This window comes from Pelobates fuscus, chromosome 1, assembly GCF_036172605.1.
Source record: "Pelobates fuscus isolate aPelFus1 chromosome 1, aPelFus1.pri, whole genome shotgun sequence".
Taxonomy (NCBI): domain Eukaryota; kingdom Metazoa; phylum Chordata; class Amphibia; order Anura; family Pelobatidae; genus Pelobates; species Pelobates fuscus.
The window spans coordinates 88,872,673-88,894,822 of NC_086317.1; the positions used below are offsets into that span (position 1 = coordinate 88,872,673).

A 22,150-nucleotide genomic window follows, 5' to 3' on the forward strand; every position below is an offset into this window, starting at 1 on the left:
ACTTTATTTTTACTATTTGATTAAGTACGTTAGCTAGGTAATGAAGCCACTTATTTATATATTATGCTCATTTGGAACTTGGCATTCCCCAACATAGTAACACAAGCTTGTTCGTGTTTCTCACCATTCTAACACGTTTCTTTATTTTGTTTGCTTTATGAATTTAGCATAAAAAATAGAGTAGGAACTAACCAAAGCTATTGAGGTGTTTGTCTGTTCTTACACTTCATTTTGACTTAATTGCCTATTCTTATGGTTAAAGGGTAATCCATACATAAACCCCCTGCTCCCAGTGCCTAGACGCACATCACCTACACCTCAAGGATGAGTTCCAAGGTTGCCAAAATAATGAGTTTCCCACCTGGATTTTCTCTGTACTTTTGCTTTGTCTTATTCATATATTTCGAGACTTTTAGCTGCTAGTAACTCTGTAAACCTAAAGACTTCAGAGGTATGAGAGAGAAAAAAAAAAATGAAAATTGAAACAAAGCAAGCCTGCGTTACTAATTTAAACTTAAGTGTATTGGTTCAAAGTAAAACGGCTGCAGCAATCAGTCTAGCCAGGAAGCATTGAATGAAAGTACCACATTCCTTAATTGTGGCAATCATCCAATTAGCAGCCTACCCAGTCAGAGTTAATAACTACACTGAAAGACGGCCAGTATAATTCGCACCCTTTCCTTTGGCACGGAAAGTAAAACAAACACTGCCATACAATTTTAAATCCTGCCCCCATCTTCCATTGCCATGGAGGAGAAAAACAGAATGCAGAGCGGATTGAAAAGCTATGTAAAAGAAACAGTGTTAGCAGAGAATGGAATTCTATAGCTTTAATTAAACAAACAAAAAAAAAAAAAAAAACAATGACCAAGGACAATGTTTTGAACTGCAAGGAGCTAATTTAGCCAGAGTTTTGTTCAGCACTGCAGATAGCTGGCAAGCATTAGGGGAAAAGTAGTTTTCAATCACTTGCAGTGCCAGGGTCAGCCATTACTTTTCTAAAGGCAACAAGTGTTGCCCCTATCTGTGCAGAATGAGGATACCCATTTCACGTTTGACACCCTACTGGACCCCAAATACCAAATTAAAATGACAGATTTCCTTTAAGTCTGCACATTTAAGTCTTCCATAAAAACTCAGTCACAGTAAACCGATCAGAAGGATAGCAGAAGTCGTGGCTTTGTTTACACAATGAGCTAGATGTTGACAGCATGGGAGCGGTTAATAAGGGACAAAAATCAATAATGCATTTTAGAGAACAGAATTATTATGGTCAACATGGCATATTTTACGTGATAGGCTGTGTCACACCAATCTAGAATACTAAACAAGAAATTCTAGTACATGCTTATGACAAGATACCACATGGACTGAAAAGGTAATAATTCTAATAAATATACACACACATTACATAACTATATAGATCTATACACTGTGCTAGCCATATTGCTTGTAAATTAGTTGCATATTTTTTTTTATTAATAAAGACTTTTATAAATGGGCTATAATATTTCATTTGAACAATGATCACAGTATATGATACCCCAGAGAGGTAGCCAACTACAATTTTGTAATCACATTCAAATACCGTACTTGGCTTGATTTGTATCTATTTTAAAGGAACACTCTAGACACAAAGCACTTCAGCGTAAGTTTTTATAACGGGTAGTAGGCAGGGAGGAAAGTGAGAGGGACATGCCTGCCTTACTTAATTCCTTCTCAATAAGAAGCCTCTGAATAATGAAAATGTCTGTGACAGGCAAAGAGAGGAGAGCATGCCGAGGTCTGCAGCATTTGCAAACTGTTTTTTCGCATACCCACAGAGAAAACATACATGCATGTTTTCTTTGGGGGGATAATTACTGAATAGTTAAAGGAACAAAAAGACAACGAAGGGTTACTTTTAGTCTGAAATCCCTTTATTACAAATTTAAGTATATTAATGGTCGTTGGGGGCAGCTTTGCACCAGAAATTGTGACCTTTTTGTCCGAGAGGGTAGATTAACATGCAAATAAATTCACATTTAAAATGCCAACAGCTTGGAGCCAGCCAACACTCCTCGACCCTAAAGAAATCACTCTCGGGCCTAACCAGGTGGCGGACACAAATAGAAAGACATTGCTTCCTCTAATGGTCCCAACCTGCGACACCGTGGGTACAAGGCTGCAATGCTGGAAAATAGCCAGACCTAAGCTAGAAGTCATCAAACCGTTAGAGGGTATTCGCTGACGTGATATCTTCTAACCATATTACAGCTACACCACATTGTGTACGCCACTTACCACTGGAAGGGGAAGGCAGACTCTGGACTCGTGATGTGGCAGTCAACGCCAGCCTCCGTCATGCATCTTTACCTTAGTGGGATTTTTCGAGTGTTTTTATTTTTGCTTTCTCCTAACGTCTCTATATAGCTCGCTGTTTATGATCACTCTGATTAAAGCATGGCAGGGGGGTCCCCAGGGCGTACTACCACTCTTCAGTTACCAGCCTGTTTCAACACCTACTCTATTGCTTATGAAAGCCCATGACCTGCCTGAGGTTTTTTGTCTCTATGGTTCTGAAGTACATACCTTGTCTCACAATCAGACAGGCCACCTAAGCACACGTCTCTTAATATAAAAACGTGCAGTATCTGTGACATATTGTTTACCTCCTTAATTGAGATTAACATTGTCTAGCCTCATGTTATGGGATTGGGAATCCAACCACATATGGAGTGGGCATAGCTGGGTAGCGAACCTGGTCCTATGGAAACGTTTTATTGATGACATCATATTAATTTGGCAAGGGCCACAGGACGATCTGTCATTATTTATAGATTACATTCATCAAAATGATTATGGTCTAAAATTTACACACGAAACAAACACTACTACTATTAATTTCCTTGATCTAAACCTCTTTGTAGAAAACAACCAGATTCAATCAAAATGTTTTTTTTAAAAAAACGGAGGGCAACAGCTTCATCCATAGAAAAAGTTGCCATAAAGATAAATGGTTGGAAACCATACCAAAAAGCCAGCTAATACGAGTAAGAAGAAATTGTTCAAAGAACTCAGACTTTAGAGAACAAGCCGAGCACTTAAAAAACAAATTTGTGGCAAAAAAATATGAAACAACATTGTTAGACAAAGAAATTAAGGAAATAGTAAAAAAGAATAGAAGAGATTTGATAGCTTCTAACCTCAAAAGACATTCTAAGGATAATTATAATTTTTCCTTCACCACCCAATACAACACACAACACTGGAAAATAAAAAAGATCCTCAATAAACATTGGGACATCCTGCGCCAAGATCCCATTTTAGGAAAAGTTTTACCAAAAAAAACACCAGTCATCTTTAGGAGAACGAAAAACCTAAAAAATGTATTAGCCCCAAGCTATGCTTTAAAAATTCCATGTAAAAGTATGACTTTGAATATTGGTGGCTTCACCCCTTGCAATTCCTGCAAAGCCTGTAAAAATCTAAAATTTGTACAAAAAAGAGATTTTACAAGCTTCACCACAAAAGAGAGATTTAAAATAAAATCTAATATTAATTGCAATACGAGAAATGTGGTATATATGCTACAATGCCCCTGCGGGAAACAGTATGTGGGGAGAACATGTAGAAAACTAAAAGAGAGAATACTGGAACATCAAAACAACATTAGAAAGAAATCAATGAAACATATAGTACCATTACATTGCAATACTTGCAATAAATTTGATTGGCGGAGCTTCACTTTTTTGGGTATAGAGCAGGTGGATCCATATTGGAGAGGAGGAAATTTGACCAAAAAACTCTCTCAAAGAGAGACTTTTTGGATCAGCAAATTAAAAACACTCCAACCTCTTGGTTTAAATTTAGACATCGATTTGTGGAGTTTTTTTGAAGATTAAATGAACCACCTTTTTATATTCTGCTCTTTGTGGAGTGTGTGGGTATCATTGCACTTTTCCCTCATTCGAAAAATTAAGGATCTCAATTATATTTTTTATTTTTATTTTGTTATTTTATTTTTATTTTTATTATTATTATTAATATTTTTATTTGTATCTTATTTTATTTTTTTTATCTAATTTCAAACATTGTTTACATGATATTTTGTAATTCATCCGATTTAAAGATATAAATGGATTCTATTCACCTTTAAGTAGAAAGAGACAAAAGTGCAACACAAATGGGTTTCACCAACTATACTAATATTTATATGTATGTATAAACAATGTATACTGTATTACAAACGGACAAAATGCTAAACAGTAGTAATATTGACATATTCTGTGTACCTTTTTCTTATATGAGGTCTATAAATTGTGAGAATGATGTATGTATGTAGAATAGAGGAATTATATATATATATATATATATATATATATATATATATGTAGAATAGACAAATAACACATGTCTTTGTATAAACCTTTATTCATTAAAATGAGATGTGTCTATAAGATTTATAACTACAGATTGTATTGTGAACATATATTCTTCCTGATTTTATTTTATTCTTTGAAAGTAGTGCCATCCAGAGTTTTTTAATTGCTTTCCTCTCCCCCCTTTCGGTTTTTCCATCCATTTACATACGTTTTGAGCCCATGTAATAGAATAAGAGACAGACCAACGGCTGCGACCCACTTCCGGGTCCGTGAAACGCAAGATGAAACGCATACGACGGACGCGATGACGTCACCTGGCTCTACACCGCGATGTACGCGATGACGTCATCGGGCTCCATACCGCGAAAATGAATGCCAGCTGATAGACGTTTAACACCAAAAGGGGATGTATAAAAGGACTGTGGGGGGATTGTTTATTATGCTGCTATTATTTTTTTACTGCACTTTATTGCACAAAGTCCCCGAGGAAGTCCACACCTAGGACGAAACGCGTAGGACGTGTATGGTGACAAGCTGTTTGTTTTATATTTAAATGTAAGTCATTAAATACTTTTTTACCTTACTCTGAAAGTGTACTACATTTTTGCATATATCTTTCTCTTTTGAGATACATACATCTACTCTATGATGAACATGTGAGGAGGGACAATACACTGGAGGGCAACAGCTTCATCCATAGAAAAAGTTGCCATAAAGATAAATGGTTGGAAACCATACCAAAAAGCCAGCTAATACGAGTAAGAAGAAATTGTTCAAAGAACTCAGACTTTAGAGAACAAGCCGAGCACTTAAAAAACAAATTTGTGGCAAAAAAATATGAAACAACATTGTTAGACAAAGAAATTAAGGAAATAGGAAAAAAGAATAGAAGAGATTTGATAGCTTCTAACCTCAAAAGACATTCTAAGGATAATTATAATTTTTCCTTCACCACCCAATACAACACACAACACTGGAAAATAAAAAAGATCCTCAATAAACATTGGGACATCCTGCGCCAAGATCCCATTTTAGGAAAAGTTTTACCAAAAAAAACACCAGTCATCTTTAGGAGAACGAAAAACCTAAAAAATGTATTAGCCCCAAGCTATGCTTTAAAAATTCCATGTAAAAGTATGACTTTGAATATTGGTGGCTTCACCCCTTGCAATTCCTGCAAAGCCTGTAAAAATCTAAAATTTGTACAAAAAAGAGATTTTACAAGCTTCACCACAAAAGAGAGATTTAAAATAAAATCTAATATTAATTGCAATACGAGAAATGTGGTATATATGCTACAATGCCCCTGCGGGAAACAGTATGTGGGGAGAACATGTAGAAAACTAAAAGAGAGAATACTGGAACATCAAAACAACATTAGAAAGAAATCAATGAAACATATAGTACCATTACATTGCAATACTTGCAATAAATTTGATTGGCGGAGCTTCACTTTTTTGGGTATAGAGCAGGTGGATCCATATTGGAGAGGAGGAAATTTGACCAAAAAACTCTCTCAAAGAGAGACTTTTTGGATCAGCAAATTAAAAACACTCCAACCTCTTGGTTTAAATTTAGACATCGATTTGTGGAGTTTTTTTGAAGATTAAATGAACCACCTTTTTATATTCTGCTCTTTGTGGAGTGTGTGGGTATCATTGCACTTTTCCCTCATTCGAAAAATTAAGGATCTCAATTATATTTTTTATTTTTATTTTGTTATTTTATTTTTATTTTTATTATTAATATTTTTATTTGTATCTTATTTTTTTTTTTAATCTAATTTCAAACATTGTTTACATGATATTTTGTAATTCATCCGATTTAAAGATATAAATGGATTCTATTCACCTTTAAGTAGAAAGAGACAAAAGTGCAACACAAATGGGTTTCACCAACTATACTAATATTTATATGTATGTATAAACAATGTATACTGTATTACAAACGGACAAAATGCTAAACAGTAGTAATATTGACATATTCTGTGTACCTTTTTCTTATATGAGGTCTATAAATTGTGAGAATGATGTATGTATGTAGAATAGAGGAATTATATATATATATATATATATGTAGAATAGACAAATAACACATGTCTTTGTATAAACCTTTATTCATTAAAATGAGATGTGTCTATAAGATTTATAACTACAGATTGTATTGTGAACATATATTCTTCCTGATTTTATTTTATTCTTTGAAAGTAGTGCCATCCAGAGTTTTTTAATTGCTTTCCTCTCCCCCCTTTCGGTTTTTCCATCCATTTACATACGTTTTGAGCCCATGTAATAGAATAAGAGACAGACCAACGGCTGCGACCCACTTCCGGGTCCGTGAAACGCAAGATGAAATGCATACGACGGACGCGATGACGTCACCTGGCTCTACACCGCGATGTACGCGATGACGTCATCGGGCTCCATACCGCGAAAATGAATGCCAGCTGATAGACGTTTAACACCAAAAGGGGATGTATAAAAGGACTGTGGGGGGATTGTTTATTATGCTGCTATTATTTTTTTACTGCACTTTATTGCACAAAGTCCCCGAGGAAGTCCACACCTAGGACGAAACGCGTAGGACGTGTATGGTGACAAGCTGTTTGTTTTATATTTAAATGTAAGTCATTAAATACTTTTTTACCTTACTCTGAAAGTGTACTACATTTTTGCATATATCTTTCTCTTTTGAGATACATACATCTACTCTATGATGAACATGTGAGGAGGGACAATACACTGGATACTGAAAGAAAAGATACCAATCAAGGCTGTTTTAATTCTACAAATTTGTGAGTGACCAATTGTGATTATATATCAGTGTCAGTCCCCACACAGTTAAACGCTATGTTTCTTTATTGTATCTATATTTAGCAGATTATCCCCTATCCTATTTGCATGTACGCCACTTACCACTGGAAGGGGAAGGCAGACTCTGGACTCGTGATGTGGCAGTCAACGCCAGCCTCCGTCATGCATCTTTACCTTAGTGGGATTTTTCAAGACTCTGTTTTTATTTTTGCTTTCTCCTAACGTCTCTATATAGCTCGCGGTTTATGATCACTCTGATTAAAGCATGGCAGGGGGGTCCCCAGGGCGTACTACCACTCTTCAGTTACAGCCTGTTTCAACACCTACTCTATTGCTTATGAAAGCCCATGACCTGCCTGAGGTTTTTTGTCTCTATGGTTCTGAAGTACATACCTTGTCTCACAATCAGACAGGCCACCTAAGCACACGTCTCTTAATATAAAAACGTGCAGTATCTGTGACATATTGTTTACCTCCTTAATTGAGATTAACATTGTCTAGCCTCATGTTATGTAATTTTGCAACAATGTCTATTTCAATGCACCACAAAAAGAAATAATTATTTTTTAAAAATGGTAACACCTTTAAGAGACTGCTGGAAAAATGTTTTGGCAGTCTCTATAACGATTACAATCCAGCTGTTGTACCTCCCCCTTTTCTCTATATGCTGTATTAGCTATATTAAAGAAGCCATTAGTCATTATTACCACTTGTGGAAAATGCCCAGTCTTACTATGGACTTCAGACATACTCAGTTTGGTCCTGAATTTGTTATCCATGACATCTGAGCCTGCAGTCCTTAGAGGCACATGCATTCTGTCATTAGCTCACACTTTGCATTGCTGGAGTCAGAAGGGAGAGAGAAAACTCTACATATGCAGATTTGGGGAAATCAAGGTAGTAACCCCCTTAAGGACCAAGTGTAATTTGTTTGTTTTTCCCCTTACGGACCAAATTAATTTAAAAACATTTTTTTTGTCAATCTTTATTTTTCCATGCATAAGTGAACAGAGGAGGCCTGAAACGCCACAACAGCGAAAACAAGCACAATTGAATCATAACATAATCATGGCTTGAGAGTGAAATGCTCATTTTTTTGTAAATAAAAGAAAAAAGAATCAGGCTTGCAAAAGACACGTCAGGATTGAGATATTAGGAGAAGATAACGGTACAGGCTAAAGTAACTGACTAGATCGGTAATTATAGCATGACTGATTGCCTACGTTAGAAAGCAGGACAATACAAGCTATATCTCACAAGATGTCCATAGTCATATGAGGACTGGGTAACATGTAAGACCACTGGACACCGAGGCACACCTCCAGTAATACAACATTTCTCCCTACTGTACAGTGTGTAAAATGAAATCATAAGCATAAAAAATAAGCACAGTAGCAGGTGGTTAAACATTAAACAATTTTAGATGAACTAATAGAGCACATGGTGCAGCTACTGCCAGTGTCAGAATGGGTGTCAGGCTGTGGGCTCAGTAGAGGGATCAGCCGATCCCCGCCAGCGGCAGGAGTCGTGTGTATGAATCAGGGAGATCAAGGAATGAGCAGCGAAGGTGCAGCAAAGCAGATTTCTCCTCCAGCCCCAGACCTGTTGGATAGCCAGCATCTCTGGTCCATGGACTTGGGTATCCTTAGGCACCAAGTCCTTTTCCCTTCCAGAGGATCTGGATGGTGGTCGCAGTTTCCGGCGGGCGATCCTCTGCTTCTGTGGATGATGCTTTGAAGGTCACCAAAGTAATTTTCGCTGTGTGTTCAACTGCAATTTCCAGCTTTCTCATTCACTGCACCGAATATATTATATAACGTTTTTACAGGACAAAAGGGGCTTTTAAATTGATGTGCCGATTAACTGCCAATTCCTGCTAAATATTGGTAAAATTATTGGTAAAACAAAAGTAAAATTTAGTTTTCTGATCTTTAACATACACATATATAATGAGGCTTTTTCATACGTATTTCATGTACCTGATGGGTGCTACTACTGTACAAAATACCCCATATTTGGGACAGCTACATCTCCTGAGTACAACGATACCCCCAATGTAGGCCTTTGCCACTATTCTGTGAAGCTACAGTGCCACATAAGAGACCTGACCATTTCAGTTTTTACAGTTAGAATTTTTATAGATGGATTTCATTGGCCTATGTCTCAATTTATAGCAGTTTGACTGTTCAAATTACGAATTTTCAGTGTGTCCCATATGGTGTATATTGTGCGTTAGATCATTGCCATTTTTTCACCTGCTTATGAAAAAGTTTGTGATTTTTTTTTATTCTTCCATTTTTAACATACCAATTACAATTTAATTAACCATTTCTGAAATCTGATATGTGCCACTGATCAAACCACACAAATTGTGCTCAGCAAACTCTTCTGATCAAATCAATACTCCAAATGTATGCCTTTGGCACTAATGTGCGACGTTACAGTGCCACACAAGAGACATGACTATTTCAGGTTTTACAATAAAAATCAATGAATTTCATGGGCCTTTTACTCATTTTATGGCACTGTAGCAGTTTCATAGTTCAAATCACTTCATATTCCTGATCCTATAGTGTTAAAACCACCATCTAGCCCTCCTGGTCCCCTCATGCCTCCCTAAATATAGCAAAATCTTACTTGTATTCAAGCCTTAAGCTGTAGCTCTGCATGCTGTTTGCCTCAGAAGAGCAAGCTGTCTGCTGACATCATCAGAAGTGGTGGCCTGATCCAATCACAGTGCTTCTCTACAGGATTGGTTGAGACTGACGAGGAGGCAAATCAGGGGCAGAGCCAGCACAATTCAAACACAGCCCTGGTCAATCAGCATCTCCTCATTGAATCAATGAATCTCTATGAGGAAAGTTCAGTGTCTGCATGCAGAAGGTGGAAACACTGAATGTTCGGATGCATTTTAGGCAGCCATGACACAGGAAGGATCTCTAACAGCCATCTAAGGAGTGGCCAGTGACGTTATCGCTAGGCTGTAATGTAAGCACTGCATTTTCTCTGAAAAGACAGTGCTTACAGCAAAAAGCCTTAAGGTAATGATTCTACTCACCAGAACAAATTCAATAAGCTGTAGTTGTTCTGGTGACTATAGTGTCCCTTATCTTAGGGACCCCTATCTTAACCCTATAAATAGTGGTAGAAGGATTCCCTCTGCTGATGTCAGCAGAGGGATTCCCTTGCTGAACCTTATCTTCATCCAAATTGAAATCTGAACACTAATCTGAAACCTAATCTCAATTTCAAAATTAATTTGAAACCCATTTTAAATATACACCTATTAATAAACCGAATACTAAACCTAATATTTATTCTAAATCTAATCTTAATCCTCAATCTTAATTTCTAATTTAATTCCAATCCTAAATGTCTCCATCTTTTAAAAACAGTACTGATATTAGCAAAGGGAATTTAAAGTTAAAAAAAGAGTGGTATGTTGCTACCATCTACTGGCTATTTTCAGTATACCAGCTTTATATCTTTACCATAGGATAACTGACAAAGCCCAGCAGGAAAATGACATTGGGGCATGGGTGGTAACCCTCCAGAGCCTGTTCAGACACTGGATGTATCCCAAGCACCACATCCAGTAAGAGAATGACTGTAATTGAGCTTGATCATTCAGCTGCAGTGTTCTCTATGGATATAAATGTCTATATGCAGTGCAAACTTTCAGCATTGCATGCAGCACATCAAAAGGTTTGTGGCAACTAAAAATGTCCCCAGCTGACAGAGTGGAGCTCAAGGTTTCCTGGTGTGAGCAGGAATTTAACCCTTTCACACTGCATTGCAGTCTATGGGGATTTAAATCCCCATTGAAAGAGCTGCATGTCAATCTCACTTTGCGCTCTGCATGCAGCACACTGTCAGCTTGGGGCCCCAAGCTATCTATTGATATTCTGGTTTCCTGGGGTGAGCATTTAAATCACTGGTTGCAGTGCTCAATTTAAGCACGGAAAACAGAGCAAAGATGAGTCTGAGGCTACTAACTCTGGCCCTTGCTGATAGAGTGAACCCCCAGATATCAAAATATACCTGGGGTTCTGTGTCACCAGCAGAGATTTAACCACTGCTGGTACTTTTACTGCATGATGGTCTATGCAGTCACTGAGTATCAAAGCCATCCACTACATGACGGCATAGACCGTTAAGTGGTTAATGAATTCCCTGGAAGGTTGTCAGGTCCTGATCAAGTCCCTTCGAAAGAAAAATATAACATGTAGTGACTGAGAATCATTTTAGAGTGAAATAATTTAATTTGAAGCTCTAAAGCAGGCACACATTAGGTGTGCACACAGTACTACTGGCATATTGCAATATTCTGTGTATAAATCTGTAAAACATGAACACTGTATCCAAAAACAACAAGGAGACTATTTCCCTTATGGCAAAACCGAAACACCTGCTCCCGCAACAAGCTCACTTTCGCCTACTCAGCACCCAAGCTCTAATTACATAGCTCACATTAACTGTGCATTGTTTTTTCAGCTGCTGCTGAGAGAAAGCACAAAAACAAAAAGGATATTCATACACACAGCGCCCCACACAGCCCTGACGTCCCAACACACTAAGCTGGAGGGCCCAAGAATCTCTGAAAAAGCGAATGGAGATGTGCAGCAGTGTTACTTTGAGTACTGCACATCACATGACTTTTAGAACACTTCGAGCCAAGGTCAGACAGAGATGACAATTAGTCCTGAATCCCTTGTTAGTTACTTATTCCTGCCAAGCAATAGACATCACTTGGGAACTTATCCGATTTTCCTTAAAGGCTCTAGGTTTAGCGGAGAATCCAGCGATCCTGGGTAATTCATTCGGTGTCATATTTCTCTTGCATACAAGAGAAAACCAATCATAATATTATTCTTAATGGCATTTATAAAGCTCCAACATATTCAAAAGTGCTGTACAATTGGGGAAAAGGACAGTACAATACACACAGACCAATACAAAAGGTAAAGAAAAGCCTGTCATTGAGAGGAGATTTTCTGGTTTATAATGCTTGGGGTGTTTGGATATCCAAATTATGTAGACATGGAATCGGGGTGGCAAGTTCTATCAAGCCCCAATATGGAGAAGTACTCTGCTCATATCATTGCAGACGTACATTTGCCACAAATGCTTTAATCATATCTGTCTGTGCATGCTGTAAAAGTGAGATATAAGCCTTGTTTTATTCCTGCAAAGTCTGGTCCCATTCTGTAGTTATATGTAAACACACACGCAGAACACATGGGATATAAAAACCGCAGTCACAATATAAGGGTTGTAGAAATTGGATCATTAAACACAAGCTCTCTTTAGAAACAAATTTGCTCAAACACTGCTTCAGTGTTTAACACCTTAAGGACACATGACGGAAATATTCCGTCATGATTCTCTTTTATTCCAGAAGTTGTGTCCTTAAGGGGTTAAGAAATCCCATATGCAAATCAACTAAAATGTCTTTATGGTTAGCCAAATGTTAGGCTCCAGTCTAACATAGTAAATTTAATCCCACCGCCAACCACTCAACTTCATCAAACTGGGGCTTCACTAACCTAAAATGGACCACCTTTCAACCTCGTAATCTTTACAAAAACATGATGGCAGAAATGGCATTCTTTTGGATCAACAGCATAATATAAATATGTGAAAGGCTGAACTTAGTGCACTAGGGTCTCTTTATTGTTTTAGCCTTTATTGCTACAAGTTTGATACTTGGTGAAACCCTGAACAATATATTGACGGAACACTAGCAAGATGTCCTCACCATTATAGTTATTAAACTAAATATCTCTTTATATGAACCCTCTGCCACTGCTATACTTATGGGGAAGCTTGACTCAGAGTGGCATTATCTGTTAATTGGCTCGGTATAAATAGTTTGTTTTCAGTAGTTTGTGTAAACAGAATCAGACAGACAAAACAAAACCAGGAGAACAATTACCGTCTCTAATATCAAAGAGAGGCTTTCTTTTTATTGCACTACACATATATATTTGATCTCTCCTCCATACACACACACAGTGCCCCTTTACCAGATACTCATGCTATTTAGGTAAATGGTCACAGAGCAAATTGTGAGGCTGCAATTCAATACACTGTCGCCAAGTTTACAGATATGGTCAAACAGTTAATAGCTTAACCAAATGCTAGATTCGTTATTAATTGGTGACATCTGGCATGACGGTTTTACCATCCAAGATATAACAAGTCTCCCTTTATTTTCACATACCTACAGTAACGTCTACTTAGAATGGAGTAACAAAAACATCCAGGGAAAAAACACATTTTATTTTATAGTCAGTGTGCAAATACAGATTTGTTCAACATGACAGAAAGACGACAAATACGAAAATAACAGGAAGAACAAAATAACTTTACAACAATGGTGTAATGAAGGGAATACATTGTTAATCCTTACGTCACCAAAAGACTTTGCCAAGTTCTACTACAATCATCAAAGAAGGTAAGGCTACAAAGGGCATGTGATTACCAAACGTGGAAAACTGAAGAGCGCAAAGACACTCCCTGGTATTTATGATTTCTTCTTGTAGGTGGAGATAGCAAGGTTTAAAAAGAAAACAAAAAATCGCATACATTCATCCAGCATTGTGTGAAACATGCAGGTTGCTGGTGGTGTAAAAACAGTGTCACTGAGCATCACTGGAATGGTGTAGAGTACCTTAGTATTGCTGCTAACCTGTTACAGACAGCTGACCAAGTCTACACATTGTCTGGAAGATAATGTGTCACATCACAAATAACTCATTAGCTGATGCTTGAATAGCGTAATGACCATAGTTTACACCAATGGCCGGCACTGTCACCTAAACCCAAACCCAATACTGCAGGTTGAATGGAAAGTCAACCATATGAATGTGGTCATGAATATTTGGCTGGAAAAAAAAAACTACAATAATCTGCACAAAACTATTGTGAAAGTACAGACAAAAACTGATAAGAATGAAGAAATCCAGCTGCTTGCTAAATTCATGCTGCCATAAATGGAGGCGGATTTAACGAAAGGGTCTTGAAACAGTGGGGTTTTTTTTGTTTGTTTTTTTAATACTTTATTTTTGGTTGAAGCATTTGACATATACATTGTGTATAACAGATTATGCCAGAATCATATGTTGTTACATCTCGGTTTACACATAACTCCTTTATTGCTTGGCTTTACGTATCGTCAAAATGCATTCATTATTATATTAGGCTTTGTAACTTTCATCTGATAGTATAATTCAAACATTAAATAACAAAGATGAAATAAAATATTTGAACTTGCAAACGTTATCTACTGTATCTTTTATTTTTGACCACTTGACCGGCCGGGTCCTTGTTACCCGTTTCCCATTGACAGGTCTTTAGACTTTGACATTTGGCTGCTTGTGTTTATGTATAATGCTTTTACTGACTATCCTGTCAAATACCGGTCGGGTGTGAGTCAGGGGTAAAGAGAAGTGATAGAATTGAGAGAGACAGAGGTGGGAAGAAAGCTAAGAGTTGAGAGAGAAGTAAGTAAGCAGGTAAAAGTAGGTAGTGAGGTGCACCAGGTTTGGGGGTGACTGTGTTTTGTAGTGTCAAGTGGCTCGGTCCTATGTTATGTGGGGTATCTTTAGGAAATGGGCCGTGTGGGAGAGAGCTGGGGTGTTCTCCGTCCGTTTCTGCTAGTGAGGTCTCAGGCTAAGTCGCTGGAGGTCCATGGTTCCCACAATTTTTCGAAGCGCGCCATTGACCCTCGCACCCTAGCTGTCAGATTGTCCATCAGGTATACCTCTTTTATGTTTGTTAGAACAGCCCTCATGGAAGGTGTCTCCACCTTTAACCATGCCTGGGCCAGTGTTCCTCGAGCTGCTAGGGTTACTTTGTGAATTAGCTTTTGCTCTCTTTTTGTTGAAACAGTGTTTAACCAAGACTGAACAGCTATCGAGTGCAGGTATATTCATTTCCACATTAAGCGAATGCAATAAAATGCAACATCTGTACAGCTATGCAATTACTGATTCATATTAAAAAGTATCTCCGTTCCCAAGATTTTTCAGAATTCCATGAGTAAGTCTGTATTTAAAGCATACGTCAAAAAATTCCAAAAGTACACGCAATGGATATCAAAACTCTAATCATTTTCTGTAAAGAATACAGCATATATGTAATAAAAGTTTGAAACATTTCATAAAAGCATGCACTCCCTTTCAAGACTACTTTAAAACCCTAAAAAATTCAATTTCTCACAAGCAGACTCCAGGTGCATTACGAAGCCATGTTTATCAGTTATACCCACACCCACTGGGAGGTTACCACACATATCAACTACTACTCTTGTACACTTCACAGTGCATATGTATTGATGTACCACACAGGATGGTTTCTTAAAATTCCACATTGCACGTTTGGTATATATACAGTACATATAAAACAAACAAACACACACACAACTTTACCTAAATGCTATATTGTTACTACACTAAATAAAACAGAGCTAAAAATATTCAAACATGTTAAAACAATATTGTGCAGGTAAATTATAATGTAAAATATATCTTCTGAAAATGATGAGGCTTGGAACAGACAGCCCCTTAAGAGTAAAGAAAAATGATCTGATAGGAATGGCATGCTTAACTTGTGGTTCTGGACCAATTCAGACAAGCAAAGAACTTTCTTAATGCTTATTAAATCCATAGCACAGAAAAGTTAGAAGAAGAAGAAAAAAAAGTCTAAACTATGACACATGTTAAAGAATAGGTGTTAAAGTGCGTTAAAAAAATCTATTGTAACTGTCTTGAAGTGCAGAATGGACAAGGCAAACGCTTTCTAAAACAGAACAAAAATAAAATATGACATACACCGACACTGAACATGGAACGCTACAATGACTTAAGATGAATAAATAGAATCCAATAACAAAGATATTTACCAGTATTTGCAAGAATACAGCCATGATGACAACCAGCAGTCAGTGTGGCTTGCAAGGACTAACCCACGGTTCAAAACTATACAGAAAACCAAAACCAGATAAAGAATGCAAAGAGCACCATTGCAAAACAAACAAACAAACAAACAAACAAAAAAAACACATCCAAAAAGGTGAGTGAAACTTCTTAAAATACGACCAATCTATAGGACTACATAGTTGGATTTGATAACGTTGCCTACATTTGCATACCTGGCAATGCTGGATTCCAGGTAAAACACAGAGGAAATAAAAAGATGTGAGTTATATACAAATCCAGAAGCTACTAATTTTGTCCAAAGTCCTGCAATAGGCAAGCTGCAACTCGAGCAATGGGAAGGGATGGAAGGCTAGAAGCGGGCAGCTTCCTAAAATCAGGGTGGAGAATTTCCCCTGCCAGCTCTGCGGTCCAGTGTCTCGTCGGCACTTGGGGTAAAGCAGGGAGACGAAGCAGTAAAAGCTCTGTCTGCTCTCTTAAGATGAAAACCTCTGTTAAAGTCTGCTTACACTGCTGAGAAATTGGCAGCCACATGGAATGTGGGTTGGGCCAGGAACTTCATAAAAAAATGTACATCAGTCACTTTGTTCAGTTTTTATTTTTGTTATGCTTACTCACATGTGGATTCCACTGTGCTACAAAATGTATCCCCTGGCACACAGGAAGCACAAGGAGAGCTCCACTGGGTTAACCCTGTTTAACTTTAGAGCAATGGAACCATCCTATTATCAGACAGTTCTTCCCACATGCTCTTGGCATATCCGACATCTGACGTTTCTGTCTGGAACAAGTAGGGTGGGCTGTGCTCGAGCAAAAGAAGAAAAAAAATGTTTGTTGACTGGTTTGTTTATATAGCTCCAAGAAACACAGATCAGGGAGGAATCTGGTGGAAAAGTCATAAATTTGAAAATAACCTAAGCCAATGTAGATAATGAGAGAGCAAAGTGTAAGGAAGATCAGGGGTGTGCTGCAGTTTGCATAAGACGTTTATATATAACAAATATATAACATTTATTTTACGCACTGATTAAGGAGTTTCGTTGTTTTTTTTTTCCCGGCAGAGGCATCCGGAGAGCTTTCAGGTTTTAATAACAATACATAGAAACATGTCCACCCAGAAGATTGATCAGTAGCTTTAAAAATTGGTATATATTGGGAATATTAAATACATTATTCAGCTATGGTTATAACCCAGTTCTTAAAGGATTACTCCAACTAAAAAACAATGTTTTCATAAAACACTGGTTTTGGTTGTAGTAACCCCTTCTGTGCTGGTTGCCATGCAGCCATGGGCTGTCAGGCACCAGCATGCTGTGCGCACTGGAGTCAATTATGCAGAGAATTTTGACATTAGCCACACACGAACTTTGTTCTGGGCTGACTAATGATGCTGCCAGAAGTGGAGTTACACCTCCAGCAGAGAAGTGGTTAATCTCTGTATGTGCAGCCTTTCAAAGCGAAATGCTACACATGCAGACTCCAGGCACCATGACCACTTCAAATCACTGAAGTGGTTATGGTCATGGTGCTCAGAGTAGGTGACTTTTATTGACACACTTGATAAACTTATTGACTCACCAACCTCACTATACAGCACAGTCCTCCATATCCTTCTTTTCCCTCCTCTACTCGAATTTCTCCCAATTCCAACTTTCTTTTTTTCCCCCCTTTTTCTGCATTAGAAAATCTCAAAGGCTTGCTTTTTTTTGTCACTGCAAATCCTTGTATATTATTATTTATATAGCGCTAGTATAATTCCGTAGCGCTGTACAATGGGTACATTGGATGTGATAACTCCATATTAACATTGTGTATCTCTTCTTGATGCCATGCATCAATAATTTAATAAAAATCACATAACTTTGAATGGATAATAAAAAATGAAAAAAATAAAATGTAAAAATCTCCTTAACCCCTTAAGGACCAAACTTCTGGAATAAAAGGGAATCATGACATGTCACACGTGTCATGTGTCCTTAAGGGGTTAATTCAGCTCATGTACATATGGTACCTCAAGCACAACTTATCATGGGACCCACGCTCTTCCAGTTTTATATAAATAAAGAGCAAAATCAGAGGTGGCAAGTGCAGCCCCTTGAATTGTTTGGTACCAGCAGGCTCTGGAAGCATGTGGCTAGTCCAACACATCAGGGATAGTTTGCAGTTTGATACCCCTGAGCTAATGTTTTCTGCAAAAACTAGGTATATGGGGGACATTCAGGATTCTATACTTATATACCCCTAAACGGACAGTCCGTTTTCAAGCAAAGGAAAGTAGTTAATTAGGAGTTTCATAGGTGATACCAAACCCAGATCTGTTGCTTGTGTTGTAATAAGCCAGGACATATTTGGTTATACTGCACTGACTGCTGCAAAGTCCATTGTAAAAGTTTCCAGAAAGGCAAAGACTAAACACATAAATTGCATAAAATAAATAAAAACGAACAATACATAATCTTTTTACCAAACTCATATCCTTGACATCCGTTAGAATATACGGTAGATCAAAATAGAATGTAGGAATTTATCTGCACTGTATTCCTTCTGTCCTGTCTAAATGGATTACCGGTAAATACAGAGTGCAAACGGCAAATCTAGAGTTTATTTGAAGAACACCGCCAAACTCTTTACAAAACCAATAGGAAACAACAGGTTACAGACTTCACACAGAGATAGTAAGGACAAAAGATAAATAAGTATTCTGGATAATAGTAATCTGTTACTGCAAAAGGTGGGAGAGGCAGCATTCCATTGTACAATGAAACTATATAAATAAGCATTTTGCGTTTAATGCAACACCTATCCCAGCTTGGACACCACTGATACTGCGGTAACATCTCATGACTGCAAACGACTGGTCTGGACTTGACTGAAAGGTGGAAGTCACAGATTCTTATTGTTGTCTGGGTTGTTTTTTCTGCACAGATCTCTGTGAGCAGAACCATATAGGGGCCCTTTCAACTATATGAAGAATAGTCACTGATTCCACCATGCAATTAGCTCACTTCAATGAGCTGTTTTATACCAGTTTTGAAAACATTAAAAATAAAAAGAAATCGGTTTTCTTCTACACCATGTTTTTTTTAGAAAAGACTTGAAAATGACAATGCGATCAACAGAGAGCTTGTTCAGTTTTCTTTTCAAAATCTGTATCCAATTCTCATTTTAACCCTATGAGAAAAAAATGTCTAATGTAAAGAATAAGATCAGAGGCAGATCTATAAAGATACATAGAAAGCCCTGGTTAAAGAACAGTTCTAAAGCAAAAATATAAAAGGGAAGTTATTCAGCAGAAAAATGTGGTATGTTTCCATGGTGATTATACAAAAATCCCATATGAATAAATAGACTTTTGGACTGAAGAAAGGATAAACGCAGAGCTACATGATTAATTTGAAAGTATGCAAAATAACAAAACACACAAAATCCAACAAAAATATTTTACTCACACGATTAAAGGAGCATTATAGTTTTTTCTCCTGGCACTATAGGGTCATTAGGTCCCCCCCACCCTCATGGCCCCCCTCCTGCTGGGCTGAAGGGGTTAAAACCCCTTCAGCCACTTACCTTTCTCCAGCGCCAGGCTCCCTCTGTGCTGGGGAACTCTCCACTCAGCGCCGAATGCGCAATGCTTTCCTATGGACGTCCAGCGTGATTTTCACAGTGAGAATTGCGGAAGCGCCTCTAGTGGCTGTCAGTGAGGCAGGATTACCCCTGCAATGTAAACATAGCAGTTTCTCTGACACTGCTATGTTTACAGCTGCAGGGTTAAAACTAGAGGGACCTGGCACCTACACCACTTCATTGAGCTGAAGTGGTCTGGGTGCCTATAGTGGTACTTTAATAGTGCCATTTTTTTTTTTCATTGAGTGTCTATGGAACTTTCTTTGAATGCAATACAATTTCTTGAACAGAGTGAGTGGAAACAACAAAGTCCACATATGTCAATCAAACAACAGAACCCTTTAATGTACAGAAGCACTTCAGTATATTTTAGCAAACATTCCAAACCTTAAAAAAAGAAGGGTTTTCAATTATTTTTACCTGCATCATTCTCTCTCCGATCAACCTCATCGTAGACATCCATAGCCAGCTCTTCAAAAAGTCTGTTACTGAGCTGTGAACAGAACAAGCAGTTAATCATAAGAAAAATAGGGGGTGTAGGTAATGTGCCACTCAAAGACATAGGACAGATTGCGTAGATAAAAAAAAGATAACACATGCAAAGCAAGAGCATCAGTGCATAGGAAATATGACAGCCAGATAATTAGAATGGACACACTGTGAGCAGACTGAATCAGGCAAGTAGTTCTGGAAGGATATACAAACGCCACTCATAATAACAACGTAGCCGAGAAATAAAATTAAAAAAATTAAAAAATTGAAAAATAAACAATCCTAAAACCGAGAACAGAAAGTGGAACAATTCCATCCAGAAAATAAAGCATTTAAAAAGAGGGCTACGAATGAGGGATCTGATCCTTCAAGCAGGAAAACACTCACTTTTTTTGCAGACAAAGAACACTTACCGCCTGGAGCTTCTTCTTTGCAGCTTTAGCAAGCTCAGACAGGTCCAAACTGAGGGGGAAAAAAATAAGATGATATAAGAACGCAATAGGAAATCGAAATTTTGCCCACAATCTCAATATACTTCATAAAAAGGGTCGGTATGGATCCTTCCCTGGGGCAAGTCAAACTTGATAACAGCTTAGTGTGACACTGGGCACACACTCACATATATGTAGTAACACAAACTTCTGCAATAATCAAGTTTTGATTTATATGTTGGACAATATAATACGCTTGACAATTGTAACAAAAATGTGGAGCTTAAGGCAAACTCTACTTCCTTTGTCAAACTAACAAAGGGGCGAAGCTTGCATTACGCTCCCCCCTTTGTCAAGATTGCCAAATGTAGGAAAGACACATAAGACAAAGTAGGCCATTCTTAGTTTAATGTTTTAAAGAGAACCATATCAATAATGAAGAAAAGAAGAGCAGATTCTGAAAGAGGAAGAGAATAGGAGAAAGGTAAAGTGGCTGACAGAGTCACTTTAAGGAAAACATTGGAGACAATACAATGTCCAGCAGACATAACACAACAGAGAGAAAATTTGCAAGAATGACGGTGGCAGATGGACAAAGCCTACGGTGCGTATATTTCTGCATGTAACACTTTATATAGGTTACGGTTTCTGAATGTGAGTTTGTTTCTGTGTGTGGTATAACTCCGGACATGATTTATGATGCCTATTAATAAAACAATGTATTTGTGTGGATGTTATCTAATATACAGCTCATGATTATATATAATGTTGTGCACAGGAAGGTCACTGTTGGAATAATGTATGAGGTTTTTGGGTAAACAGAAAACTAAGAAATTTGGAATTTAGATAGCATTTAATGCCTTTCAGACAAATGATGTGCCAAGACTGTGATGGTAAAATTCAATTTCTGCATTATCTTGGCGTGAAGGGTTTAAAACATTATTACAATACACTTCCCATATAAATGCATGAAAAAAAATGTATTTGGCATTATTGCAATGGTTTTAAAATTATATATAAAAAAAACAATATATGCTGTAACTGTAACTACATTCGTATTATAACACAAAATGCAATTATTTGCAATCTGCAGACTACATCGAAACACAACAGGATGCATTCGGTAAACAATACATAATGAATTAAAAAAAAAAAAAAAAAAAAAAGAGCAGGCCAACATATTTGAAAAACAATCATCAGCTCAGCTATACAGTCACAGTTTGGATATTTCAGCTTGCATTTTGCAATCTGTTTTTTAATTCCCTGTTTAATGAATAGATCAGTGGAATTCCAATCTTGGACTGCAGCTATAGTGGATATATTACATGCATTCTTGGCTGTACAGAACACACAAGGGATTCGGGGAGGATCCGATTATGAGAAAGCCATCTCGAACATCAGACATGCCTAAGATTGAAAGAGTGCGTAGAGATACACCTGGTTGCCTGGAGACCTGAAAATATAGCTTAGCGTTCCCTGCTCGCTCT

General features: G+C 37.6%; 1 protein-coding gene across 4 annotated transcripts in view; it reads right to left on the reverse strand.

The window, feature by feature from the left end:
- Positions 1–22,150, reverse strand: part of GIT1 (GIT ArfGAP 1) — a 164,080-nt gene that overhangs the window by 28,158 nt on the left and 113,772 nt on the right. For all 4 annotated transcript variants that reach the window (XM_063450008.1, XM_063450007.1, XM_063450006.1 and 1 more), the window contains 2 exons: positions 20,646–20,694; positions 20,161–20,233 (listed from right to left, as the gene is read on the reverse strand). In XM_063450008.1, the coding sequence (XP_063306078.1) occupies positions 20,161–20,233; positions 20,646–20,694 (122 nt within the window). The remainder of the gene's footprint in view (positions 1–20,160; positions 20,234–20,645; positions 20,695–22,150) is intronic.